Here is a 27,404-nt window from a genome sequence, read left to right as displayed (position 1 = left end):
AATTGCAAAAATATATTTATGTTTTTGAAAATAATTAAACTATATGACCTAAAAGAAAGAAGAAAAAGGCTTTAACTTATTATTCATATATTCATATAAAATAAAATATTAAAATATATATGTCTATATCATATTTTTTTATAAGAATTAATATTATAATTTATAACAATATAAAAATATAAAATATATTTTTTTATTTATTTATTAAAATTTTAATTTTATTTTAAATTTTCAAATCTAATGTTAAATGCCGAAGCATATCGTGTTACCCAAATACACTTTACACGTGTGTGCTGTAAGCTCCTTAAGCTCCAAGACCAGCGTTACTACAGCAACAAAGCGGAGCCCTAACAACTGAGCGAGAGGCATAAAAGAAAAGCTTCGCAACTCCTTCAGAAAGAAAAACCCCAGCTCCGATACACTTACCCTTAGGGCTTCGCTCTTTCGGCTGAGATTGGAGGGTAACAAAATGAGTTCATGGAACTACGTCGTAACGGCTCACAAGCCTACAAACGTTACCCACTCTTGTGTCGGCAACTTCACCAGTCCTCAAGAGCTCAATCTCATCATTGCGTACGTCTTTTTTCCACTTTGATTACTATATATTTGCTCTAATTTTTACTTTTCTAATTATTTTTTTTTCGTTTCTCCATTTTTCGACAATACAAGAGCTAGGGCTTTAATATAGTTGAGCAATTTCTTTCTTTTTCTTCTTCTTCTTTTATAATAATTAATGATGAGGAATTTAAGAATTAATTTATCTCCTGCTTGCAGGAAATGTACTCGAATTGAAATCCATTTGCTTACTCCTCAAGGATTACAGGTGTTTAGCATAATTTCTGGTTTCTCTTATGGTTGAAGATGAAATATAGTACAAAAATTGGTGGATTTTTCTATTTCTTTCCATTTTAAAATTAGAAATGGTTCTTATGATGTCTTGCCTTGCTAGAACAAGTAAAAGATTAAGAATTGTAATTTTTATATTGCAGCCTATGTTAGATGTGCCAATATATGGAAGAATCGCGACACTTGAACTTTTCCGTCCGCATGTGAGTAAATGTCTTTATTCTTATAAATAATCTTTCATAGTCGACGTAATAACTTGTGATTTAATAATATATGTTTTGCATTTTGTGACAGGGTGAAGCACAGGATTTTCTATTTATTGCTACAGAACGATACAAATTCTGTGTCCTTCAATGGGATGCTGAGACATCCGAGCTTATTACAAGGTTTAAACAAGAATAAATATATATTGCTGATTCATTTCATATGGTTGTTTTGCTCATCTGTCAGCTTGTCAGATTTGATGTGTGCATACTTTATATTTTAGCACTCATTCTGCCTTGAACAATCAGTTTTAGTATCAAGCTCACTTTGGTTTCTCCCTTGGGAACTTAATTTTTGAAAATATGAACCTTAGTGGTGTTTGTTCCATTAGTTATGACATGATATTTTTCTGTAATAATGTCTGTTTCTTGCTAGGGGTGATTCTTCTCTCTGATATTTTCATAAGCTACTGTTTTTTGTTTGTTTACATTTTCCTAAAAATTTGGCACAATTTCTCTTGTTGCCACTATTTACAAACTGCACCACATCTGTTTGATGAACTTAGACAGAGGTAATGTGTACTTTGTATGAAGCTGTGGGGAATTTGATCTCGTCTCTATGCTGTGTGATTCTTGTTAAATTACTATTTCTGTTAAAAAAGAGAACAAAAAGTGTAACGAAACAGTGCTCCTACACTTTTCTTGCATAGATTGTGTTTTCTGGTTGTTCTTGTCTTCAAAGTATCGGGTAAGGGTTCTTTTATTGATGCCATTTGGGCCATGGTGATGTCTATACGAATTTGAGGGGTTTGTTTCTGATTTTCTTTGAGCAAACTTTCCTGGATCTAAGATTATAGGCTATTATGTGCAGGGCAATGGGGGATGTTTCGGACCGTATTGGTCGACCCACAGACAATGGACAGGTAATTATTGTTCATTTCAAACTGATAACTATTGTGGGTACAAGTGTTTCTCAACAATGCTGAGTTGTTTAACTTATTTTTCATTTGACTCCTGAAAAATTCATTGATTCCTTCTCCTGCTTTGCATTTTCTGCAGATTGGCGTGATAGAACCTGATTGTAGGTTAATTGGACTCCATCTATATGATGGGTTGTTTAAGGTATGCATGCTTGATGCTGCAAATTCCAACTTCACGCCTATACAATTTTCTGTTCACCATTTGCATTTTCGGAAAAGGTTGTACGTCATATTTTGTTGTTGTCTCAGGTTATTCCTTTCGATAATAAAGGGCAACTCAAAGAAGCATTTAATATAAGGTATTCTTCTTCTTCTTCTTGAATAAGTGATTCTTTTTGAATAAGTGAATAGATCTATGAAGCACCGACACAGCTCTAACCTCAACATATTCGTGTCGGATATATGTCTGTGCGTCCTTGGAAGAGATTGCTTATGATCCTAGTCTTACGGTTATCCCCTAAAATTTAATTTGTCTTACATACTGCTTCAATTTTGTTGCAGTAAATTGTTTTTCATTGATTAATTACTGCAATAGTTGTGGCCTATATTTCAGTATATATCTGGTTGTTTCTTTATATTGCCCCCTTTCTTTGCTGACAATAAATCTTTTAACTAATCAAAACAGATTTATTATGTTCAATTAAATGAGCATTAGATGCTGCTTTAATGCAGTCTCCTTGATGTTACATCCTTATGGTTGCTCTCCATTTTTCAGGCTTGAGGAACTTCAAGTTTTGGATGTCAAGTTTCTCTATGGTTGCTCAAAGCCAACAATTGTAGTTCTATACCAGGTCTCAGTTTTCTTTGTAAATGAATATGATTCCGGACTTGTGGATTCTCTCTCTCTCTCTCTCTCTCTGCGTGTTAATATTTTCCAAGTTTAGGCATAAAAATTTTAAAATTTGTTGTTGTTGCCTTGAGCTAAAGACTTTGTGAAGTAATCTAAACTTGGTTAAAAATCCTAAAAGGAAATAGTGGTTTTTGCATGCCATTAAGCTCGAGTCAGTAGGATAGTGTCATTGAGCTGTTTTTGTTGGTAATGACCTAGTTCTCTTTTATTTATTTCATGTACTAAGTTTTATTTCTAAATAGACTGAGTTAATTGTTTGTGTTTCCTTTTATTTTATGCTTTTTCTTACAGGATAATAAAGATGCACGTCATGTTAAAACATATGAGGTTGCACTGAAGGAGAAGGACTTTGTCGAGGGGCCATGGTCCCAAAACAATCTTGACAATGGGGCTGATTTGCTCATACCTGTGCCCCTACCTCTCTGTGGTGTCCTTATTATTGGGGAAGAAACAATTGTCTATTGCAGTGCCAATGCATTCAAAGCAATCCCAATCAGACCAGTACGTCACTTATCAAGTTACTGTTAAGTTTATACAAGTTCTTTAAGGATTGTCAGTATTAATTCCTTGTGGGTTTGACACTTTCTTGCTGATGTTTGATGTGCATTTCTAGTCAATAACAAAAGCCTATGGAAGAGTGGATGCTGATGGCTCTAGGTATTTGCTTGGCGATCATGCTGGCCTTCTTCACCTGCTTGTCATAACCCATGAGAAAGAAAAGTGAGTAGGCTTTTATTATTCTTTTCAAATGTTTGTTGTTAAACAGTTGGAGAAATTTTTTTGATTAAAAAGACATCAAAGCTTGGTTTAGGTTCTAGAAGCAGTGTGCATTATGAGGCCTTCTTAAGATTATGTTATTCATGTGTGTCTTGCAGGGTTACTGGACTAAAGATCGAACTCTTGGGAGAAACTTGTATTGCATCTACAATATCATATCTTGATAATGCATTTGTCTATATAGGCTCAAGTTATGGAGATTCACAGGTATGGTAGACATTAATATAATTTATGCTCTATGTGCTATTACCATAACCTGATTCTAAACTACTACTAAAATAAGTTTTGAGGGGACCATTATAACCTGATTCAAAAATTTTACTAAAATAAGTTCTGAGGGTCAAATGACGGATCATAAGTTGATAATTACATGGAATACTCTAGTCTGAAATCTGAAGGATTTGAGGAATTCAAAAAGTTAGTTTTTAAGGGGCTTATGATACTTATTTTAACCTTCAAACCCTCTCCCCTCCCTTATAGAAAACTCCCAAATAGAATAGACAGAAAACCCTTTGCTCTCTTTTGGTATACTGTTCTACTCCCCTCTCCTTTAGAGTAGTATTTCCTCTCAAGTGAAACACACTTTCCTGTGGCCCTAAGGATGTTTTATTGATGTTGGCTCCATATGATTCTGCTGTAAGTAAAGTGTGATATGTCATCATATATTTGTATTTAAATATTTAATAACTAGGATGCTTGAACCATGCTTTTCAGCTCCCATCATTATAGTATCAGTTGCCATAATGTGTTGACATTATGTAATGGTGTACTGATGCAGCTGATAAAGTTAAATCTACAACCTGATGCAAAAGGTTCATATGTAGAAGTTTTGGAAAGGTACGTCAATTTGGGGCCTATAGTTGACTTTTGTGTGGTTGACCTTGAGAGGCAAGGGCAAGGTCAAGTTGTCACTTGCTCTGGAGCGTACAAAGATGGTTCTCTTCGCATAGTTCGAAATGGAATAGGAATCAATGAACAGGTCTGTTTTGTGTTTTACTGAATTTCTTTACGCTTAATCAAGTTTACCTTTTAATACTTGCATAAGCTCACATATTGGTGCATTTATGCATGTTAGGCATCCGTAGAACTTCAAGGTATCAAAGGAATGTGGTCATTGAGATCCTCTACAGATGATCCATTTGACACCTTTTTAGTTGTTAGTTTTATCAGTGAGACGCGTATTTTGGCAATGAATCCTGAGGATGAGTTAGAAGAAACAGAGATTGAGGGATTTAATTCTCAAGTTCAGACTTTGTTCTGCCATGATGCTGTTTACAATCAACTTGTACAGGTGAGGGTTTTTTGCCATCAAATTGGCAGCACTGAGCAACGAGCATGAGCATGAGCATACAGTAGGTGAAATTTATTTTTCTAATGTTGCTGTTTTTTTAATCGAGTATTAGCATCATTTAATCTAGCTTTTATTCTAGTTTTACTTGTTATGCAGATAAGAGTTTTATGAGATGATCACTGGCTTATATTATTTGCCCTGTTGATAGTAAGAGCAAGCGAGATGTTTATGAAAAATACATATTGTATGTACTTCATGTTCGACTGATGAGAATCCTGGCAGGTCACTTCAAGCTCTGTAAGGCTTGTGAGTTCTATGTCTAGAGAGTTACGGCACGAATGGAATGCTCGATCTGGGTATTCGGTCAATGTTGCCACTGCCAATGCTACACAGGTACTTTTTCCAATCTTGTTGTATAATGTTGAGATTGGCAGTTTAGTTTGTTTGTAGGTGTCAAAACCATTATCTTTAATAATCTAATGATAAATAATTGTCTTTTTTTAGATGGTTTTTGCAATGGAATTTTTAGGCTTGATGTAAATCTTCTCTTGCCTTTCTACCCTTAGCAAATACCTTTTGTATAAGGGACTTCTTGTGTAAGTCATTGCCTTGTTTGTATTACAGGTTTTAGTAGCAACAGGGGGTGGCCATTTGGTTTATTTGGAAATTGGTGATGGCACATTGACAGAAGTAAAACATGCGCCGTTGGAGTATGAAATCTCATGTCTCAACATTAACCCCATTGGTGAGAACTCTAACTACAGTCAGCTGGCTGCAGTTGGAATGTGGACAGATATATGTGTGAAGATATTTTCACTTCCGGACCTGAATCTCATAACAAAGGAGCAATTGGGAGGAGAGATTATTCCCCGTTCTGTTCTTCTTTGCTCATTTGAAGGGGTACGAGTTTATTTGATATTCCTTCTGCTTTAATCTTATCTAGCTGTTATATTTTGCTTCTTTTTTAGTATGTTTGGAAGGTACAAGTTTATTTGATATTTCTTCAGCATTAATCTTATCTTGCTTTTATATTTTGCTTCTCTTTTGATATGTGTGATATTGCTAAGTGATAATGTTGACCTAGCTACAAAGGAATACATTGATTATTCACCACAAACTGATCTAGTAAGAGCACTGCAAGTAAGACCCTGTTGTTCACGTGGAACTGTGATATTTGGCTTTTATGTTTGTGTTCCTGATGCCAAGCATTGTAGTTTACTATATTCTCATACTAATGTTTAAAAGTTTGTTCCTTTTGCAGATCTCTTACTTGTTGTGTGCCCTTGGAGATGGTCATCTTCTAAATTTTCAATTAAACATGAGTAGTGGTGAGTTAACAGATAGGAAAAAGGTTTCTCTTGGGACCCAACCCATAACTCTTCGTACTTTCTCCTCCAAGAATACCACCCATGTATTTGCTGCATCAGATAGGCCAACTGTCATTTATAGTAGTAACAAGAAACTACTTTACAGCAATGTCAATCTGAAGGAAGTCAGTCATATGTGTCCTTTTAACTCTGCTGCTTTTCCAGACAGGTGTCCTTCCCTTATTCTCTTTCTTATAACTGCTTTTTAACTTGAAAGGAAAAGATTTCTCACTGCAGTGCATGTGGCAGAGACTAAACTTGACTAACATTATTACGTTGATCTGAAACTTTGATCCTGAGAAGTGGCTAAATTTACATTTTGTGATCATATGCATAATTGCTCTCAATAATGAGGTAAACTTGTCCGTGAATCATGTGCGTAGCCTTCTTCATAAATCATATGTAATATATTCTGTTTCTGCCATTCATTGATACCTCTGGCCTGTCTGAATGAATCTGCCTGCATTAGACTCCAATGTTTATGGTCAACTTCTCTAATATTAGGGATCTAATCACTAGCTGTCAGCATTGATTAGTTTGGAAGTTTGGTACTGGCAAATTGGGTTTTTGCCTTTTAGGGCCTTTCTTAAAGATGAACTTGGGTTAAGAGCACTTAATTACTGTTTCTTTTCACCAGCCTCGCAATTGCAAAAGAAGGTGAACTTACTATTGGCACTATTGATGATATTCAGAAGCTTCACATCCGCTCTATCCCACTTGGGGAGCATGCACATCGCATCAGCCATCAAGAACAGTCGCGTACCTTTGCAATATGTAGTTCAAAAAACCAGTCTAGTGCTGACGAATCTGAAATGCATTTTATTCGCCTGTTAGATGATCAAACCTTTGAGTTTATCTCGACTTACCCTCTTGATACTTTTGAGTGTGGTTGCTCTGTACTTAGCTGTTTGTTCTCAGATGACGCAAATGTATATTACTGTGTGGGGACTGCATATGTTTTGCCAGAAGAAAACGAGCCATCTAAGGTGTGATTTCATTCTTGTTTTCTACCTTTTTTTTTTTTTTTTTTGTATTGGTATTAAATCTAAAGCTTTCATGTGAATGAACTTTTAATTACAAATTTTCATCTCATCACAGGGCCGAATATTGGTTTTCGTTGTTGAAGATGGGAAGTTACAGCTTATTGCCGAAAAGGAAACGAAGGGGGCAGTTTACTCTCTAAATGCTTTCAATGGCAAACTACTGGCTGCTATTAATCAAAAAATCCAGCTATACAAGTGGATGCTTCGGGAGGATGGCACCCGGGAATTGCAATCTGAATGTGGACATCATGGCCACATACTTGCCCTTTATGTAGATACCCGTGGAGATTTCATTGTTGTTGGTGATTTAATGAAATCAATTTCCTTGTTAATCTACAAGGTAAGTAATTGTGCTTCACAAACATCCTGCTAAACTTCACTTGCTTTCTTCAATCTTATCATGCTTATTTTCTGTTTGTGGGCATTTCTTGGCTTCATTGCCATTGGTTTAGATTCCAAGAACCCAAACTGGCTGTGTTTTCTAGCTACTTCTGTTCTTACTGATTGGCACATGATTCCCTCTTTGATTTCAGCACGAGGAAGGTGCGATTGAGGAACGAGCACGTGACTATAATGCAAACTGGATGTCAGCTGTTAAGATTCTTGATGATGACGTATATCTTGGTGCCGAAAACAACTTCAACCTGTTAACCATTAGGAAGAATAGTGAAGGGGCCACTGATGAGGAACGGGGCCGTCTTGAGGTGGTTGGTGAGTACCACCTTGGGGAATTTGTCAATAGGTTCCGTCATGGTTCCCTCGTTATGCGATTGCCAGATTCTGATGTGGGCCAGATTCCAACAGTTATTTTTGGCACCGTTAACGGTGTTATTGGTGTCATTGCATCACTTTCTTATGAGCAGTATGCATTTTTGGAGAAGCTCCAATCGAACTTGAGAAAGGTAATAAAGGGCGTTGGAGGGTTGAGCCATGAACAATGGAGATCATTCAACAATGAGAAGAGAACTGCAGAAGCCAAAAACTTTTTGGACGGTGATTTGATTGAATCATTCCTTGATCTGAGCCGTGGTAAAATGGGGGAGATTTCCAAGGCAATGGGTGTTTCTGTGGAGGAGCTTTCCAAGAGAGTTGAGGAACTAACGAGGTTGCATTGATCTGTTGTCAACGTTTTACCTTTGCTGTTCCATTTAATTTTTTTATCCTTTGTTGGGCCTTTATTTTGTAACATTATAGACTATTGTTATTGTAACTTTAATTTCTTTGTTCTTCCTGAGAATTGGGATTTCCTTCACTGTAACAGTTTATGGAGCACGGACGGTTCTAAGATTTGATTGAAAATCTTGGTCTGAGATCTGAAGGACCTCAATCCCTTTGGCGCCATTCATAAAATCTTTACATGCTATAATCTTGAAATCAACGTTTATGCTTGCTTTTTGCTTACCTTTGGCAGTATCCTGACATAAGAATTCGATTGAAGACCCCAGAATTGGAATGAATTTCAAATTCAAGATGGTGAAGGTTGTTTTCTGTTCATTTTCCGAGCGGCTGAAATATGTTACAGCATCCATCAAACCAACTAATCATTAACTAAAAAGTGGTAACGAACAACGGAAATCATGCTTGTTTAGAAATTCATCATAAGAAATCAAAATTTTTGCAGTTCATGAATTCCAAGATAGTCGTGTTCTTTTACTAAAATAAGTTGCATTAGAGAACAAAGTAGTTCTGGATCATGCATGCGAATGGTGAGAAATGCACTGGCAGGAACTGGTCACAATTACGATTCAAAAAATGAAGTCCTCAGGCTCCTGCTTCAGGAGACTTGGTCTGCCGCTGCAACTCTTCATCAGCATTTCTCAGGAATTGGTCCCAACCACTCCCAGGGCTGGTATCCAAGTAATCATATGGAACCGCTGTCTTCAAACCTGGCCGAACAGCGCATTGGCTCTCTACAATTCTAAACTCCAAATCATCTTCTTCCTTTGGTTTTTGCTCCAATTCCTCCCACGTGAACAGCAGAGACAGTGTAAATGCACCCCAGGGATTGAAATCCAACACCTTGACAAGCTCATTCTTGCTAACATAAACATCAAATGTATAATCTTCTGATTCAAATTTAAGCCTCACATTGTCATTAAAGAATTCTTCAATCAACACTTGAAGATCATTTTTCTTCTCACAAAGAGGATGATAAAATGTAGTGACCTCCCGCTGTGAAATCCCAACAAGCTGCTGACCCCGTACAAAGCAACGGAATTCCATTTCGGGTCGTAAAGATGGATACCACTTTCGAAGGGCAAGGAAGAAATTTGGGGGTCTTGACATGGTTTTGTCACTGCATGAATCATATGCATGACATAGATCGTGAATTAAGGAGTCAGATGCCCTAAGCAACAGAGCAATCTCGCTGAACGTAGTGCAACGGAGGGACCCAGATGTGCTTATCCACGCAGAGTCCTTTGGTGCACTCCAATTCAACTTAGGAAACACTGCCCCACCAAGGGTTTCAACTGATTCCTTTATCTTCAACTCAAGTTCAGGGAAAGAAGGAGGCACCGCTGGTTCTGCTTCATCCCCAGATCCTTCTAATACTTGATAATCTTCTTCCTCTTCTGGATTATGAATTCTATTGGGTAAGGCATCCTCGTCTGAGATTGAAACGGGAAGGAGGAAGGGTCCCGAATCATCAAGCAGGTATTGGACAAAAGATTCAGGAAGCTCATGAATGAGGGTCCTAATTGATACTGATTTAAATTTTGGGTACCATTCTTGAATCTGGCATCGGTTTACTTCTTCTTCCTTCATAGCTGCAATGATGAAGTAGCTGAATATTTTTTTTCTCAAAAAGCTAATTCACATGATCAAAATTCAGTATCAATATCAATGAATTTATAAACTATTTCCATCTAACAACAGAAGAAGAGTCACATATGAGGAAATCATGTCAGGGTTTTACAATATCAATTGACAATTCATGAAATCACAAAATAAAGTTCAGTTGATACAGTTTTCTTTTCCAGCCAATATTGTGCTAATCATAATCAATTAGAATTAATTAAAGAATAAAGCGCTAACCTCCTCTTTAAGGTTTGCAGGAGACGGCAGCAAAATGGGTTGCGGCAGGTTGAGAGTCAGAGAGCACAGCAGCAAAGACAAAAGTGACAGAAGGTGAAAATAGAAATAGAAGAAAGTGATTGGGCTTTTTGAAATTTCAGATCCAAAAATACTAAAATACTGAAGTAATTGGGCCATGAATTAATAAAATACTCCTGGGCAACAAACTGAGATGAGCCCATGAATTTTTGGGTTCAACTGAAGGCCAGAAAATTCTAATTATGCACAATTGCGTCACTTTCAGGAAAAAAGTGTGAATTTGATTAAATAGTTGATAGTTGAATTAAATGAGAAGGATCGGACTGTCAGTTTTGTATCTTTGATATTTACCTTTTTGGCAGATGTGTTCTTTTTTTACCTTTTTTTGGTCCCTTGAAAAGGAAAAGTTGCTTCAGTCCTTTACTCAAACTAATCCTAAAGAATGGCCAAGCAAACAATGAAGAACCCATGATTTTGGCTTTTGTTATCTATCAAGGATTCAAAATCAAAACAGCCCTTTTGAAATGCAATGCAAGCATAGCCATATAAACAAATAAACAATTTTAATGTAGATAATGAAGGGAATAATTGCAGGTTTGGTAATTCTGATGAGTTGTGGGGGGGTTATTGGTGATAAACAAACGACAAGTAGCCAGAATCTTTTGATTCACTCCAAGAAAAGGAACTAAACGTTCCCATCAAGATCGGGTCCTACCTTTGTACCTTACCTTATGTATATCTATATATATATATATATATATGTAAGGCACAAAAAATGGACAAATCTTTGCATTGCAGCTTAGTCTTGTCATTTGTATGATCAGAGGAGCAAAGAAGATAACCTTTTTTGTTATTAAAAGAGAAGCTGAATCTCACTGTTTTCCAAAGGTGCTACTTTAAAGTCCCCCGTACAATTCATAAAGAGGAGCATAGCATGGAATAGGAGGCTTTGTCTGGGACCAAAAGCATGTGATGGAACAGATAATATTTTGAAAAATCAATTGTTTATCTCTCCTTTCATGTCTTGCTACTAATGTATGTTTTTATTATGGTTGAAAATGACAGATTCCTTCTAGTCAGTAGTTATCCCCGCAGGTCAGAACAAACGTTCCTTTCTTTGAACTTACATCATCTTATTTTAGTTTAGGCTTCATAGTTGTTTGCTAACCAATGTTATATTTTAATTGCAATTTTCCAAAAAAAAAAAAAAGAAAAAGGAAAATAAAAATCTACAATTATCTGAAATAATTTTTAATTAAAATCACTGTCAAATCCCATGAAATTTTAATCGATAATTATTACTTCTGTCTTATTGGTGGAACAAATAGCCCTATTTTTTTTTCAATTAGCTGCCATGTTGCTATTTTTTATAGAAGGTTAAGCTGCTAATTACTATTATTTTTAAATAAATTATTTGTTGACTATATATATTTTATCATTTGAAGTTTAGGTACGAAAAAATAAGATGTGTCATCGTAGAATACGATTTATTATTATTTTTTGAAATAAAATATAGTTAATGTACATGGTTAGTAATGAAGTTTACCTTTTAGACTTGGATGAGACCAAGTCAAAGGAATCGAATCCACATTGTGAAAAGACAAGAATGTCTTCTCCCTCACCCACCTACTTAATAAAACTGAAGGCAAAAAAAAACATTTCCGATGTCCTAGATCGTCCAAAATCCAAAAGTTGTGGACTTTCTGCTTCATAAATTATTGTCTCAATAATTAGGCAGAATTTTCCACTGCCCTCACTTTTTCAGAATAAACACCTCGTAAACCGTGACGCAGATCACCCTCGTCGCAAGAAACCCATTTTTTCCATTTTTTTTAAATTCCTCGATATTATATTTGGACTAACGAGTAACGAGGAGCGAATCTGATTCCCTTCTCTACCACAACTGAAAAGGAGAGCGAAAAAAGAAAGAGCACGAGAATTTGTACGTAAAACTTGTAAGCTTTTTTGTTCACTTTAGAAATACCAGACATCCATTTCCTTTTGTTCTCTCTCTTTTTTAATTCTACGAATTTGTCTTGTTCATATTTTTGAAGCTTTCTTTTAACTAGAACCTTGAGTTGCAGGTATGTTTGTTTTTCACTCTTCTTCTTATGGATTTCTTCAAATTTTGATTATTTTTAATATAATGATTTTGGTTTTTTCTTTTTCTTTTTTTAAATTGTTTTGGCCACAAATTTTTTTTTTTTTACAGCTTTGGGTTTTGTCTGATATGCTTTTCTTAGTCCTCGATAGAAACGAAGAAGATTTGTTTCTACTTCTTGTTGGGCACTTGTTTGTGTTTGGGTACTGAGAAAACATGGTAAAAAAGACTTTAATATTTGAATGTCAACGCCACATTAAAGTGTTAACAAAGAGCAAAAAAAAAAGGAAGAGGAATACTCTTAACGCTTTATATTTTGATTTTCTTTATGTAAGGCTAATTTAATTTAAATTTATTGCAGGCAAAGCGATGAGTAAAATATAAGAGGGTGGAGGAATTTATACTTTTATGTGAAGAGAGTTGTGTGAAGCAGCAACAAGAGAACAATGGCTTTTGAGCCATTGATTTGGTTCTGTAGACCACTGGCTGATGGGGTATGGAAAAGGGCAGTGTCTAATGCCTTTGGTGCATACACGCCTTGTGCAACTGATTCTCTGGTCATCACTATATCTCATCTGGTGTTGTTGGGTCTTTGTTTCTATCGGATATGGCTGATCAAGAACGATTTCAAAGCTCAACGGTTCTGTCTGAGGTCCAAATATTATAATTATATGCTGGGTCTGTTGGCTGCTTATTCTACTGCTGAGCCTTTGTTCAGGTTGATCATGGGGATTTCAGTTTTAAATTTGGATGGACTGCCTGGTCTTGCTCCATTTGAGGTAGGTTTTTCAGCCTTATGGTGCCTAATCATTTATTTATTAGTTTTTATAGGCTTTGATGATATTTTGGATGTGTCTATGTTTTGTTGTACGTTACTCCTTGGATGAATAGTTTGAATTGATATGAAATGGCTTCAAATTTTGTGTGAAATTGGGTTATATTTTTGTGTAAATGATTTCATTCCTATTGAAGGATGGAATAAAATGATAGCAATTGAGCTGCATTTGGTGAGCATGAATACAAATCTTTCTTCCCATAAGATAGGGAAGAAACTCCATAAAGTAGGGTGGGCAAAGATGCTTTAATCTATTTTCTATAATGTTACTGGAACAAGTATCAAATACATTTTTGCAGTGGAATGTCGTTTATAGTATAGTTTATTTTACAGATGGCTATTCTATCTAACTATCACTTTTCCGGGTTGGAGAAGCATTCGAAAAATTGAACTCTTGTGGTGGATAAAGATGTTTTCTGCATCTGAATGCTGCTATATGGCTCATGGCAATTGGCATTGTAATGTTCTAAGCTTTTTATGTACATTCTGGAAGAAAAAGGATGTGCGCTAGTCTGAATTGTTTCATTGATTATTTTCATGAGTCTTTCGAGATTCTAGTGCTATTCTTTGTTCTTTTTGGGACTAGCCCCTTTCAGTTTGTTATTCAGGAACATTACTACCCTTGATGAAAGTATATTATCTCTAAAGAACTGAGGAATTTTGGATGGAAAATTCATTGTTAACAAAGATTTTGTAGATTTCAGGATTCTTAACACTTAAGGCCATGACTCTCTATTCATTTTAAGGTGAAGAAGTTTTCTTCAAGGACTTGATTTTGTCTATTAAAACTTCTTTAGTTAATCCTGTTGTAATTGCTTCTGTATCTCACTTTGCCTGAACCATGATTACTTTCAGAATGCTTGGGCAGTTTGCTGTTACCATATTTAATCTTGTCCAGTAAGCTAATGCAGATCATATTTGTGCAGATTGTTTCTTTGATTGTGGAAGCTCTGACATGGTGCTCTATTTTGGTCATGATTGGTGTGGAGACTAAAGTCTATATTCGTGAATTTCGATGGTTTGTCAGATTTGGCCTCATTTATACCTTGGTAGGGGATGCGGTGATGCTCAATCTCATTCTTTCAGTAAGGGAGTTTTACAATAGGTATGTTTCTCTTGGTTGCTTAATGTGATTTTGCGTTGGATTAAGATGACCTCTTCTTGTATTGAAACTCTTGTTCCTCCTTTACCTCAACTACAGTATTTTAAATTTCATATTTGATGAAAAAAATTACAGTTCGCCCAGATAAACTTGCATTTATGTTATACTTGTGCAGCTCCGTCCTGTATTTGTACTTGAGTGAGGTCTTAATTCAGGTATGTTATCATACATTTCTTTTCTATACTCAAAAGACTTTTGTTAGGGACAATGATGAGTTTGGCTGAGAGGCCTGAGAATAATAATAACATGGTTGGTGATGCAATAATTACATTGCATCAATTTGAATTGTTTGATATTTTGTTTCCCTTTCTGATAACACTCTTAAAGGTAGGCTGATGTTTTGGTTTAGGCTTTGTTTGGGATACTCTTGCTGGTGTATGTTCCTGATTTGGATCCTTATACTGGTTATACCCCAATGGGGACTCAATTTGTGGATGATGGTGAATATGAAGAACTTCCTGGTGGAGATCAAATATGTCCTGAGAGGCATGTTAATATCTTTTCCAGTATGTATATCTTTCTGTACTTGTCTTTGATGCCTAGTGTTGAGCCCTTAATTAACATTATATGGTGGTTAAGATAAATTCTTATTCTCAAAAAGGAGAAATTGTAAATTTTATGCTGCCATGGTCGGTCTAAATATTACAGTTCAGCCATTATTGCACACTCATGATGAGTAATTTTAACTTTTAATATATGATGACATCACTTGTTTAATTGAAACGGGAATTCCATGTGCTCATCGCTGTTTAACTTTGAAATTACTGTGATGGAAAAATGGATATAAGGATGATCATTCTAGTGATCATTTCCCATTTCTTTTCCTCCTAGCCCTAATCATGTCATGGTGCAAATGCTATCCAAAGGTCTCTCTTGAGAATTTATGAATAAAATTTCTACATGTGTTTCGTTTCTAATTCTCTTGTCTTTGTTTCCCTTTTGCTAGGAATATTTTTTTCATGGATGAGTCCCCTCATGAAGCAAGGCTGTAAAAGACCTATCACAGAGAAGGATGTCTGGAAGTTAGATACTTGGGATCAGACTGAAACACTAAACAACAAGTATGTGCTGGCTTTCTAGTTATATTTCAATTCTTAAATATTTATGCTGTAAGGATGTATGATATCTGTTTCTTGCTTTGTAGGTTTCAGAAATGTTGGGCTGAAGAATCGCGAAGGCCCAAACCATGGCTTTTAAGAGCATTCAATAGTAGCCTTGGGGGAAGGTAATAAAATATAGCCTTAATTATGTCTCTTTTCATATTTGGTTATATGACTTTAGTTAGCACACGCCTCTCTTTTGATGGTATTCCACAAGCTATTTTGAAGAAAAAAGAGAAGACAACAAGTAATTAGATAAATAGCAGTGAGTATGGTGAAAAGTTTGTCACTATCTTCATCTTTATCTAATTCTCCTCCTTTTGTTTTTAGGTTTTGGTGGGCAGGCTTCTGGAAGGTAATGAACTCATCTTAAATGTTGCATTTATTCTTTGGAAAATTAATTTGATTCTTGGAGAGGCATAATATTGTAACATCTTTAATGCTATTGCAAATTGTTTACCACCTATGTTTCTGGAAATTTCTAGATTTAATTATTGTTTTCAGCCTTTTATTCATGGAACTTTTAGTATAAATTGTTGCTATGAGTTATAAATTATCTGGAAAATTTTGGATAAACCTAATGCATGTGCTTTGTGTGTCTTGAAAGTATCGACTTCGACCCTTCAAGCATTTTCTGCATGTGCATCAACATCAGATAGGCTTGTCTATTTTCAGGGCCTAATGATTGTATACTCCACTGTAAGGTGAGGTAGTGACCTGCAGGCAGGGTACAAAACCCAAGCTGCGTACTAGGGTGTTTATCCCCTCCAAAGAAATTGAAATCGATGGTCTTCCATTATAGAACTTTTAATGGAATGTTGTGTTTTCTATGTTTTAGTCATGTCATTTTTTACAACATCTTCCTTTGTTAATTTTTGCGGTGTTTCTCAATTGGACTAATGCTATTATGTGTGCTATGCAATTGAATTACCCCTAATATTTTCTCCATTAAACCTGGTTAAGTGTTCTCTCAATATGTAGATTGGCAATGATCTTTCTCAATTTGTGGGGCCACTTATATTGAATCGCCTGCTACAGGTTTGCCACTCATATCTTTGCTTTGTTTTATATTTGTTGCAACCGAGTTCTTTTTAGCAAAAGGAATTGCTGTTGTTCACTGAAAAACTAAGCTTGTCTCGTTCCTTTAATAAGTGAAAGCTGCCCTTAATCTCTAGTGCAAAAAGTAAAAAGAATCAGTGTTCTTTGTTCAGTTTGGATATCCCTGTTGTGGATTTAAACTTCATGATTGCAATATTTTCATATGTCTTTTTGTGGGTATTTTGATTTATTCTTCTAAATCTGGCAGTACTTTTATATTTATATTATGTTCTTAAAGTTAACATTCTTGCTTGACTTGTTCTAAGTATATGAAAAAAGTTATCTGGCAGTACTTTTATATTTATATTATGTTCTTAAAGTTAATATTCTTGCTTGACTCATTCTAAGTATATGACAAAAGTTAATATGAAAAAGGTAAATTATGGAGAGACCATGTTATTCAGGGACCATGGTAAAAGAAGCATTCATCACTAAGAGATCTACTGTTTTCTCTTACTATTGGCTGACTAACACATGCTCTAATACACATTTCTATAGTTGACTTTGTCCTTTTTCTTTATCACCAAATATTTTCACTTATTTGTTTAATAAACCGCCTGCAGTCCATGCAACAAGATGATTCAGCTTGGATTGGTTACATCTATGCCTTCTCAATTTTTGTTGGAGTGGTATGAAATTAGTATTTTGTTTACATTAGAGGTTCTGGTTGCTTTTTTAATGAGAATGCACATGGAATGTGATTGGTTGAAACTTGTTTCAGGCCCTTGGTGTGTTATGTGAAGCTCAATATTTTCAGAATGTCATGCGTGTTGGATTTCGGCTGAGATCAACTTTGGTAAACTTGTCTTTATCTTGGAAACAGTTTTTTTATTCAGTTTTGCTTGTCAATTGGAATATCAACAAGCTTATTTATTTCTTTTCCTTTTGTTTACTTCATGTGTGGGAGATGCTGTTGAAGGGCTGGCTGAGAGAACCTTTTGTCTCATTGATAATGATCTTACATTCTTATTACTTTTGAATCTTTCATTTTCTACGTTATTTGCCTTGGTGTTAGCTTTCTACATTTGGAGTTTTTCTTTTCTGGAAGATTTGTCGTGCGTAGCTTTGCTTATTTATTTTTAGGCTGGTTATCTGCTTCTTGTTTGCATATCTAGGTTATTTATCTTGGTTTTAGCTTTCTACATGTGGAGTTTTCTTTCATGGAAGATTTGGTGTGTATGGCTAAGCTTATTTATTTTTAGGCTGGTGAAATTATCTGCTTCTTGTTTGCATTCATGTGGTTGCTTCTGTTGCCAGAATTTTTCTTATCATTCTCCCCTTGGAGATATTTAATGTGACCTTGAGAGGCACTGTCCTGGTTTTAAGCCAATGAAGGAGTATTAAAGATCATCATAGTTACATTATTCTGAGCTTGGTCTATTCGCAACTAAGCTAAGAAGTATTGGTTTTGGATCATATGACTTAAATTGTTGCTAGCAGAGTATATCTTATTTGATACCTTTGAATCGTGTATCGTTTGTTATAATTGAAGGTTGCTAGCAGTATTGCTATTGGTTTTTAAGAACCTATTGCTTTCTGTTTCATAATTCTGATTTCATGTTAAGTTACTAATTAGTTTAGCTTTGCTAGTTATAAATTATATGACTTAAAATTCTTGCTACAAGTGTAAATCTTAATGAGATCTTTGAGCTTCATATTATTTCAGTGTAATTGTAGGTTGTGAGCACTACTAGTTCTTGCCCCTTATTCAACTATAGTTTTGTTTCATAATTCTGGATGCATGTTAAATAATGATTAGATGACTCATCTTTAAAAGAGCCTTGTACTATGGAAACTGCGACCTGTTTGTTGTAGAAACTTTACTCTTAGCTTTGTGTCAGCGTTAAAATTTCCTGAAGTTACTCTTGTCATCTGTAGGTTGCTGCCATATTCCGCAAATCTCTTAGGCTTACTCATGAGGGCCGCAAGAAGTTTGCTTCTGGGAAAATAACCAACTTGATGACAACTGATGCTGAAGCACTTCAGGCATGGTTTTTCATTACTATATCTTTATGTGTATCTAACATTTTTATGGGTGATATTGCTGAAATTAGTTTGACTTTCTATGATGTGAAATGGGATTCCGTGCAGTCTTCTGTTTCTTCTAAGCATGTACTCTAGTAGCTGTTAGAAGTGCACTGTCCTCTTTATTTTTGTTGGTTTTTCCTTCTCTCTTCACCTGAATAATATCCCTAAGCATCTACTATACTAGTTTTCCTTGTTTTAAGTTTATCTCTTTTGCGTTGGGTCCTTCCTTTTTCAAAGTTTATAATGACTTTCCATTTAGATTCTGGTTGTTATTGTCTATGGGGAAAAAAGGGCAAAACTCTGATTTGAAAACAAGTCAGTGCATTTTGTTTATTTCTTTTCAGCTTTTTCTGTCTAATGAAGTATTCATTCTTTTTCTTTTGGCAGCAAATATCTCAATCGCTTCACACTTTATGGTCAGCTCCATTTCGTATTACTTTTGCAATGGTCCTTCTTTATCAGCAGTTAGGTGTTGCTTCACTTCTTGGTGCATTAATGCTAGTCCTTCTGTTCCCGGTGCAAGTATGTGTTTTTGGTCCCTTAACTTTTCTCGTTTTATTTCTTTAAGATAAATTATTAATTTCATAGTGGATGTTGCACTTTTTATTCCTTAAATTGAAAGGGTTATGTGGTGTTAAACTTATAATGCATTACTTAGTTGTCCTGCATTTGATTGTCCTCGTTTTCTGTATTACTTACTCTCTTTTTGTTCTTTTGCGAACAGACAGTAGTTATAAGCAGAATGCAAAAATTGTCTAAAGAGGGCTTACAGCATACAGATAAGAGAATAGGCCTCATGAATGAAATATTGGCTGCAATGGACACTGTAAAGTATGATTTGTTTCAGAAAAAACTGTTTCATTTTTTTTTCAAGGTTTTTTTTATAGAGCTTTTGAGTGTAGAATTTGTTGGTTAGTTTTGGATTTTGACTTTATGTTGGAAATGTCTCAGGTGTTATGCATGGGAGAACAGTTTCCAGTCTAAAGTTCAAAATGTCCGGAATGACGAGTTGTCATGGTTCCGCAAAGCATCCCTTCTTGGAGCGGTAGTCCCCTGATTTATGTTTCAAATTCTCTCTTTCTTTCTGTTTGTGGAAGTCTTAACTTGACTATGATGTACATATCTGTGCTCTCACTGTTTTTGAAGCATGACATCATTTAGAAGAAAAATGTTAGTCTCATTGCTAATTTAATTACCAGAGTCCACATCTATGTTGCGTGCAACATCATTTGTCCAGCTTAAAACATAACATAATGTACATGCAAATGGCTTGTTTTCATGCTATTGCTTTCACAAACGTTTATGACTGTCGACACTTTAGATCAATGGATTGTTTTAGAAAAAAAAAATGCTAGCATCTGAAACATTTTTTTTTTTTTGTAGAATTCTTGCATGCATGGGGTGGGTTATCACTTTCTTTTGGAATTGTCTAATAAAAATTTACATATATGAAGAAAAACAAAAAAAGTAGAACTTTTGATTATTCAAGAGAGAGTTACATGTTACAAACTAGGTTTTCTTTGCTTCTAATATGTGGGTAGAGTTCTGCATGATACATGCTTTTCATGGGTCATCAAATTGACTAATTGTGGTGTATTTGTAGTTGTTGATGTGGATATAGGTGTTTTGCAGATGATCATTTCAACAACTCCTTTTCTTTTCATCTGATTCTATCTCTTGCTTTGCAGTGTAATGGCTTTATATTGAATAGCATTCCAGTTGTGGTGACTGTGGTCTCATTTGGCTTGTTTACTTTGCTTGGAGGTGACTTGACACCTGCAAGGGCATTCACATCTCTTTCTCTCTTTGCGGTGCTTCGTTTTCCCTTATTCATGCTTCCCAATATAATTACTCAGGTAATCTTCTTTACCTCTTCCATGTATCCATGCTAGTCCACTTAGTGCACTGGCATTTTAACTGGCATTTTTGGTAGTAGATAGGACATGTATCTGTGTTTCTCTGCCCTTTGAATGGCTTATTTTCTGTATGTGGCTCTGTTACTTTTCACAGGTGGTATATTCCTCTGGTACAAAGAAAGGGGGAATGTACCAAAACTAGTGGTGTTGTTTTTCGTGGTTTCTGATGGTGTAGTTTTTGCAGGTGGTAAATGCAAATGTATCACTAAAACGTCTGGAGGAGCTGTTCTTGACTGAAGAGAGAGTTCTGCTACCAAATCCTCCTTTTGATCCTGAGCTACCAGCTATCCAAATAAAAGATGGTTTTTTCTCATGGGATTCAAAGGTCCAGTTTTTAATTTTCACTTTAAAGCTTCCTTTTAGTCTGTACTTTGCATGAATATGTACAGCATATGTGTTTAAGTTAGTCTATAATTGATTCTTGTTCTGTAATCTTAAGTTGCTTGTTTATTTAAGAGCTGCTACATTAAAATTTTGATATGATATCTCATGAACCTTAAAGATGGTTGTTAAAGAATACAACTTTTATCTGTTGATTTTTTCCATTTAGTTGAAATGAAACGTTGGCTCTGTTTGTACTGTCCTACAGATGCAAAAGTTTTTCACTGCATGTTGCTTTGTGTCCTTTGCCTTTTTCATGTAAAAATTGTTTTTTTAGATGAATGTTTTATATCTTTTTTTATGTCCCTGATAACATTGCAAAGGATCAAGTGTTCTCTTTCATTTATTTTTTACTGTATAAAAGTCTTGTTTCTCTTTCAGGCAGAGAGGCCCACATTGTCTAATATTAATTTGGATATACCAGTTGGTAGCCTAGTCGCAATAGTTGGCAGTACTGGTGAAGGAAAGACCTCGCTTATATCTGCGATGCTTGGGGAGCTTCCTTCAATGTCTGATGCTAGTGTTGTTATCAGAGGAACAGTTGCTTATGTTCCTCAAGTTTCATGGATTTTCAATGCAACTGTAAGTTTTGGCTTGCTTACCTCTTATCTTTATTTGTTCTTGTGCATGTTTCTGGCATGCTATCTGACTTGTTTAGTTATTAGTAGTCAGTCCTGATACTTTATTGTTGAGTTTTATGGAAATAAGCGATAGAAGTATATGTATTCTCCTCCAAGACGATTAAGATGGCTTGTCTAGTGACCTTAGATTTTGTTGCTTAACATGCTGAAAAGTCTATACCCTCCAAACGTTAGAGGTTCAATTGCTGCCATGTGAGTTATTGATCTTTGGAGTTTATACTTGCAGTTGCGTGATAACATATTGTTTGGATCTCCTTTCGAATTGGCAAGATATGAGAAGGCAATAGATATTACTGCATTGCAGCATGACCTTGAGCAATTGCCTGTAAGTGTTTCACAAAGTTGTAACATGATGATGCAGTGAATAGGCAGAAGTCACTGTCTATTCAACAGTTTTTGATCTCATAATTTGTCTTTCTTTTATGTTAGGGTGGTGATCTTACTGAGATTGGTGAAAGAGGTGTTAATATTAGTGGTGGGCAGAAGCAAAGGGTTTCCATGGCTAGGGCTGTGTATTCCAATTCAGATGTGTACATTTTTGATGACCCCTTGAGTGCTCTGGATGCACATGTGGCTCGACAGGTAACTGGTTCGAAGAAGCATTTTGTTGGTTTTTTGTTCCTTACTTTGTACTTCTGTTTGTGATGAGCAACATAATTGCACATAATTGCTATGTAAAATAAATCTTGTCTTTATTGTTCTTACTTTGTACTTCTATTTGTGATGAGCAACATAATTGCTATGTAAAATAAACCTTGTCTTTCTTGATCTTACTCAGGAGATTGCCTCAGATGGACAACAATGTTATAAAATACCCATGTTGCTTGTTATTGTTGCATGTTTAATACCCATGGTACCTTTTCTTTTAGTTATATAACTTTTTGAAGTTAATAAAGAGCGGGATCTTGACCTTGTCCCTAATATCAACATGATGTTAAAATTGTGGGACCAAGTAGGACAAACTATGCATCCCTATCAAATTAGTAAAAAAAAATCTCCCATGTTGCTACATGACTGCATAAATCTGATTGCCTATGCATATAATTTTACAAAACTTGTTTTATAAGAGGTACTGTGTATTACATATTTTATCTAAGTCTTTTTTTAAAAAATTTCATATCCCATCTTTATTCCTTTTTTTTTTTTTAAATTAATATTCTTCATTTATTATAGCCTTTTTTTTTTTTTTTTGTAATCAGAAATTTGGTAATGTTAGTATGCGTTCTAGTTTGATGTAGCATTGGCCTGATTTCTGCTACCAATCATGTTCAGGTTTTTGATAAATGCGTAAAGGGAGTACTGAGAGGCAAAACAAGAGTTCTTGTCACGAACCAGCTGCACTTCCTTTCACAAGTTGATAGAATTATCCTGGTTCATGAAGGAATGGTAAAAGAGGAAGGAACTTTTGAGGATCTCTCTAATAATGGTTTGCTGTTCCAAAAGCTAATGGAGAATGCGGGAAAAATGGAAGAGTATGTGGAGGAAGAGGAGAACAGTGGTACAGTTGATCAGAAGGCCTCTAAACCTGTTGCTAATGGGGTAGCAAATGACATACCCGAAGGCGCAAGCCAAGCAAATAAATCAAAAGATGGCAAATCTGTTCTCATTAAGCGGGAAGAACGGGAAACAGGAGTTGTTAGTTGGAATGTCTTAATGAGGTAGAGTATGTTGATTTTCACTTCTGTTCTCCAAATTGCATTGTCGCATGTCTGCAGTGCTAGTACCATATCTTTGTTTTCACCAAATTCTATTGTAACTATCTTCTCAGCTCTACCGTAGTGGACTGATAGATGTAGCTAATGAGAACAGTATGGTGTTCCAACTTCCCTTAAGCTTCTCAATCACTAACGTTTCACCTCTTCTTTTATGCTTAAAAGGAAGGCGACAACATATTCTCCTGTTGATGGCTATAATCCCCTCAGTTTCTATCTCATTGAAGTACACTTGAAACAATGAAAATTTTCCTGTTGTCTAATAGTGGTTTTGGTCCTATGATTTGTTAGTGAGGATTCCGTGAGCACATTTATGGTTTTGTTATGTTAACTAAATGTGGTTTAGGTAATTGGCAAGCCATCCATCATGTGTGATTAGGAAGGAAGAGATAGATTTTTAACAATCCCTGCTGTGATATATGCTGAAATTTTTCTTTTCGATTTTTGTTAAAAGAAAAAAAGAAATGAAAAGAAAAAAGCTCAATGAATGCAGTACCTTTCTCTTTTCTTTTCCAGGTACAAGAATGCATTGGGAGGTTTCTGGGTGGTAATGGTGCTCTTCACTTGTTATGTCCTAACTGAAGTATTACGAGTTTCACGCAGCACGTGGCTGAGTACTTGGACAGATCAAACTACTACAAAAACACATGGACCTGGTTATTACAATTTGATCTATTCACTTATTTCATTTGGTCAGGTGTGAGTTTGTTTGAAGCTAATCGGCTTTAAGTTTCAGTGTACAAGTTCCTCTTACAGATATTTTGAAGTTTTTTTCCCTAGTATTCCAATAAATAATAGTATTTTTATTGTCAGAAAATTATCACCACATTTTAGTGAATAATTTTACCGGTTTCATAGCTCAGTTTTATATTGGTTTTTCTTCCATATTTTGTTTCAGGTCATGGTGACATTGGTAAATTCATATTGGATAATCATATCAAGTCTTTACGCTGCCAGAAGGTTGCATAATGCCATGCTTACTTCCATACTTAGAGCTCCAATGGTCTTCTTCCACACCAACCCTCTTGGACGAATTATTAATAGGTTTGCAAAGGATTTACGTGACATTGACCGAAACGTTGCTCTATTGGTCAATATGTTTTTGGGACAAGTGTTGCAGCTCCTTTCTACATTCGTCTTGATAGGAATTGTGAGCACTATGTCTTTGTGGGCCATAATGCCACTTTTGGTTTTGTTTTATGCTGCTTATTTATACTACCAGGTAAATGAACTTTGACCTCATCTTTTATTTATTGATTTTCTTTTCTAAACCTAAAAGCTATAAACTCTTTTCTTGTGGAAAGTGCCTTTCTTTTACCTTTTTGATTTTTTAACAGTTTCATTCACTAACAGCTAAAATTTAACATATAGAGGTTTTGCAACTGGATGTATCTGTTTGTATGTTTCTCATGTAATTATTATTTTGTTGGATTCCGCAGAGCACGGCACGTGAAGTGAAGCGCTTAGATTCTATTACTAGATCACCTGTATATGCACAATTTGGAGAAGCACTGAATGGTCTGTCTACAATTCGTGCATATAAAGCTTATGATCGCATGGCTGACATAAATGGAAAATCCATGGACAATAATATCAGGTTCACTCTTGTGAACATGAGCTCAAATCGTTGGCTTGCAATTCGTTTGGAAACTTTGGGAGGGCTCATGATTTGGTTGACAGCAACCTTTGCTGTCATGCAAAATGGAAGAGCGGAGAGCCAGCAGGCTTATGCATCCACTATGGGTCTACTTCTTAGTTATGCTTTAAACATTACTAGTTTATTGACCGGTGTACTCAGGCTTGCCAGTTTGGCTGAAAATAGTTTAAATGCAGTGGAGCGTGTTGGTACATATATAGAGTTGCCTTCAGAGGCTCCACTTGTTATTGAGAGTAATCGTCCTCCTCCTGGATGGCCTTCATCTGGATCCATCAAGTTTGAGGATGTTGTCCTTCGTTACAGACCTGAACTTCCTCCAGTCCTGCATGGGTTGTCTTTTACAATTTCTCCTAGCGACAAGGTAGGGATAGTTGGAAGGACAGGGGCTGGAAAATCAAGCATGTTAAATACTTTGTTTCGAATTGTAGAGGTGGAAAGAGGAAGGATCTTGATTGATGGTTGTGATATTGCAAAGTTTGGACTGATGGACCTACGTAAAGTACTTGGCATTATACCGCAATCACCAGTTCTTTTCTCTGGTATGCCCACCAACAATCTAGATTACTATTATTCAATGAGAGCTTATTGTAAATTTTTCTACACTTCTCTTATGATTTGACTTAAACCTTTCTATCTCTTTTTTGCATAATATACTTGTTCTTTCCCCTAATTTCTGTTTAACTTCTAAAATGGAGCTAATCTATGGATGTCTTTTTGGTAAACATACTTATCTTCGTTTTACCAGATTGTCCTTGATTTCTAGCCTCTGCATCTTATGTCACCTTTTATATTTTGTTTGATTTTGGCCAGGAACTGTGAGATTTAATCTTGATCCTTTCAATGAACATAATGATGCTGACGTTTGGGAGGCTTTAGAGAGAGCACACCTGAAAGATGTCATTCGGAGGAATTCTCTTGGTCTGGATGCTGAGGTATTTGTATTCTAATGGAAATTATTTGACAGTTTGCTAATAACTTTCTTCCAGCTGTTGGGAAAGTTGCTGATTTATTTTTTAGGTGTTTATAGTTGTTGAAGTCCTTCATTGACAACCATGGAACTCTTATTTTGTGTCTTCTCCAGGTTTCAGAGGCAGGGGAAAATTTTAGTGTTGGTCAAAGGCAATTGCTAAGTCTTGCTCGTGCATTGTTGAGGAGATCAAAGATACTCGTTCTTGATGAAGCAACTGCAGCTGTCGATGTCAGAACTGATGCCCTTATACAGAAAACTATTCGGGAAGAATTCAAATCATGTACCATGCTCATCATTGCTCACCGACTTAATACGATAATTGACAGTGATCATATTCTTCTGCTTGATTCTGGCAGGGTATACACACAATTCTAAAGTTTCTTTAGCTAAACTTGAAAGATTTCTTAGCTATACAAAGTGTAATAAATTCATCATTAGTTTATTTTCTTTTTTCTGTTTGACTTTTGGTTGATGCGTCAGTGTTTATTTTCGCATCAGGTTCTGGAATATGATACGCCAGAGGAACTATTGTCAAATGAAGAAAGTGCTTTCTCCAAGATGGTTCAAAGTACTGGGGCTGCTAATGCCCAATACTTGCGTAGTTTAGCACTCGGAGGGAAAGGAGATGACAGGTTGGGCAGAGAAGAGAATAGGCAGTTGGATAGGCAGAGGAAATGGCTTGCATCTTCTCGTTGGGCAGCTGCTGCCCAGTTTGCACTTGCTGTTAGCCTCACTTCATCACAAAACGACCTTACTCGCTTGGAAATCGAAGATGAAGGTAGTATCCTCAAGAAAACAAGGGATGCTGTGATAACTCTTCAGGGAGTTCTGGAAGGGAAGCATGACAAAACAATCGAAGAGTCGCTGGATCAGTACCAGATTTCTAAAGATGGATGGTGTTCAGCACTTTACAAAATGGTTGAAGGTACAAAAGGAATATGCCATATAACTGGTTTAAAGTTATGTTTTGGAAGGATAATTTCTGGTTTGTTCTTCAATCATCTTATAAATCTAAGTTTTCCTTCTTCAGGTCTTGCTATAATGAGTAGATTGGCAAGGAACAGGCTTCATCAATCTGAATCAGATTTTAGTTTGGAAGACAGATCAATTGACTGGGATCAAATAGAAATGTAGACTGCAATCTCTTTCCTCTCCATATCTGGATATGGATACGTTTTTAGTATGGCATCTGATTTGTCCAAAATTTTCCAGCATGGATGTTGTTTAATCATGAAACTTTGTAAGATAACCCTATCTTACCTTGGACCCAAAAGTTTGCTACCCTGTTGGGCCCAAAAGAGCTAAGGTATACATGGTTCCACTTTTCTTTTTTTTTTTCTTTATATATAAAAATTATAATTGTCATTATAATTTATCAGCCGATGCGTTTAT

The 27,404-nt window shown here is 35.7% G+C and overlaps 3 protein-coding genes across 8 annotated transcripts; 2 read left to right on the top strand and 1 right to left on the bottom strand.

The window, feature by feature from the left end:
- Positions 1-333: 333 nt before the first annotated feature.
- Positions 334-8,684, top strand: LOC111283148 (DNA damage-binding protein 1a). 2 transcript variants are annotated; one of them, XM_022871574.2, is made up of 19 exons: positions 334-573; positions 775-823; positions 990-1,049; positions 1,141-1,232; positions 1,921-1,972; positions 2,109-2,171; positions 2,279-2,328; positions 2,745-2,820; positions 3,171-3,380; positions 3,493-3,599; positions 3,755-3,863; positions 4,435-4,635; positions 4,732-4,947; positions 5,230-5,340; positions 5,572-5,847; positions 6,209-6,483; positions 6,952-7,300; positions 7,413-7,697; positions 7,891-8,684. In XM_022871574.2, exons 1-19 carry the CDS (start codon positions 470-472, stop codon positions 8,470-8,472), a joined length of 3,267 nt encoding a protein of 1,088 aa, XP_022727309.2. In that variant the 5' UTR covers positions 334-469; the 3' UTR covers positions 8,473-8,684. The 2 variants fall into 2 exon arrangements, with proteins under 2 accessions (XP_022727309.2, XP_022727310.2); XM_022871575.2 differs by lacking the exon at positions 775-823.
- A 232-nt stretch (positions 8,685-8,916) lies between these two features.
- On the bottom strand, positions 8,917-10,531 carry EDA35 (temperature sensing protein-like protein). Of its 2 annotated transcripts, none has more exons than XM_022871579.2 (2): positions 10,394-10,531; positions 8,917-10,125 (listed from the first exon to the last, which is right to left on the bottom strand). In XM_022871579.2, the coding sequence occupies exon 2, from the start codon at positions 10,121-10,123 to the stop codon at positions 9,119-9,121; it is 1,005 nt and encodes a 334-aa protein (XP_022727314.2). In that variant the 5' UTR covers positions 10,124-10,125; positions 10,394-10,531; the 3' UTR covers positions 8,917-9,118. The 2 variants fall into 2 exon arrangements, with proteins under 2 accessions (XP_022727314.2, XP_022727315.2); XM_022871580.2 differs by having other exon boundaries at positions 8,917-10,166; positions 10,394-10,525.
- Positions 10,532-12,155: 1,624 nt separating this feature from the next.
- LOC111283214 (ABC transporter C family member 2-like) lies at positions 12,156-27,390 on the top strand. Of its 4 annotated transcripts, XM_089761393.1 has the most exons (30): positions 12,168-12,366; positions 12,466-12,495; positions 12,624-12,731; positions 12,874-13,291; positions 14,274-14,452; positions 14,625-14,664; positions 14,859-15,015; positions 15,456-15,570; positions 15,654-15,734; positions 15,940-15,964; positions 16,591-16,647; positions 17,271-17,336; positions 17,429-17,503; positions 18,586-18,693; positions 19,123-19,257; positions 19,460-19,566; positions 19,687-19,780; positions 20,424-20,591; positions 20,836-20,976; positions 21,414-21,614; positions 21,900-21,998; positions 22,103-22,255; positions 22,946-23,331; positions 23,902-24,082; positions 24,284-24,607; positions 24,825-25,581; positions 25,853-25,974; positions 26,124-26,369; positions 26,511-26,937; positions 27,043-27,390. In XM_089761393.1, the coding sequence occupies exons 4-30, from the start codon at positions 12,959-12,961 to the stop codon at positions 27,144-27,146; spliced, it is 4,881 nt and encodes a 1,626-aa protein (XP_089617519.1). In that variant the 5' UTR covers positions 12,168-12,366; positions 12,466-12,495; positions 12,624-12,731; positions 12,874-12,958; the 3' UTR covers positions 27,147-27,390. The 4 variants fall into 4 exon arrangements, with proteins under 4 accessions (XP_022727400.2, XP_089617519.1, XP_022727399.2 ...); XM_022871665.2 differs by lacking the exons at positions 12,466-12,495; positions 12,624-12,731 and having other exon boundaries at positions 12,156-12,366; XM_022871664.2 differs by lacking the exons at positions 12,466-12,495; positions 12,624-12,731 and having other exon boundaries at positions 12,168-12,353.
- The last annotated feature ends 14 nt before the right edge of the window (positions 27,391-27,404 follow it).

This window comes from Durio zibethinus, chromosome 5, assembly GCF_047325235.1.
Source record: "Durio zibethinus cultivar Kanyao isolate XHJ-2024 chromosome 5, ASM4732523v1, whole genome shotgun sequence".
NCBI lineage: Eukaryota > Viridiplantae > Streptophyta > Magnoliopsida > Malvales > Malvaceae > Durio > Durio zibethinus.
The sequence above is the reverse complement of the archived record's forward strand: the minus strand, read 5'-3'. Positions and strand labels throughout refer to the sequence as shown.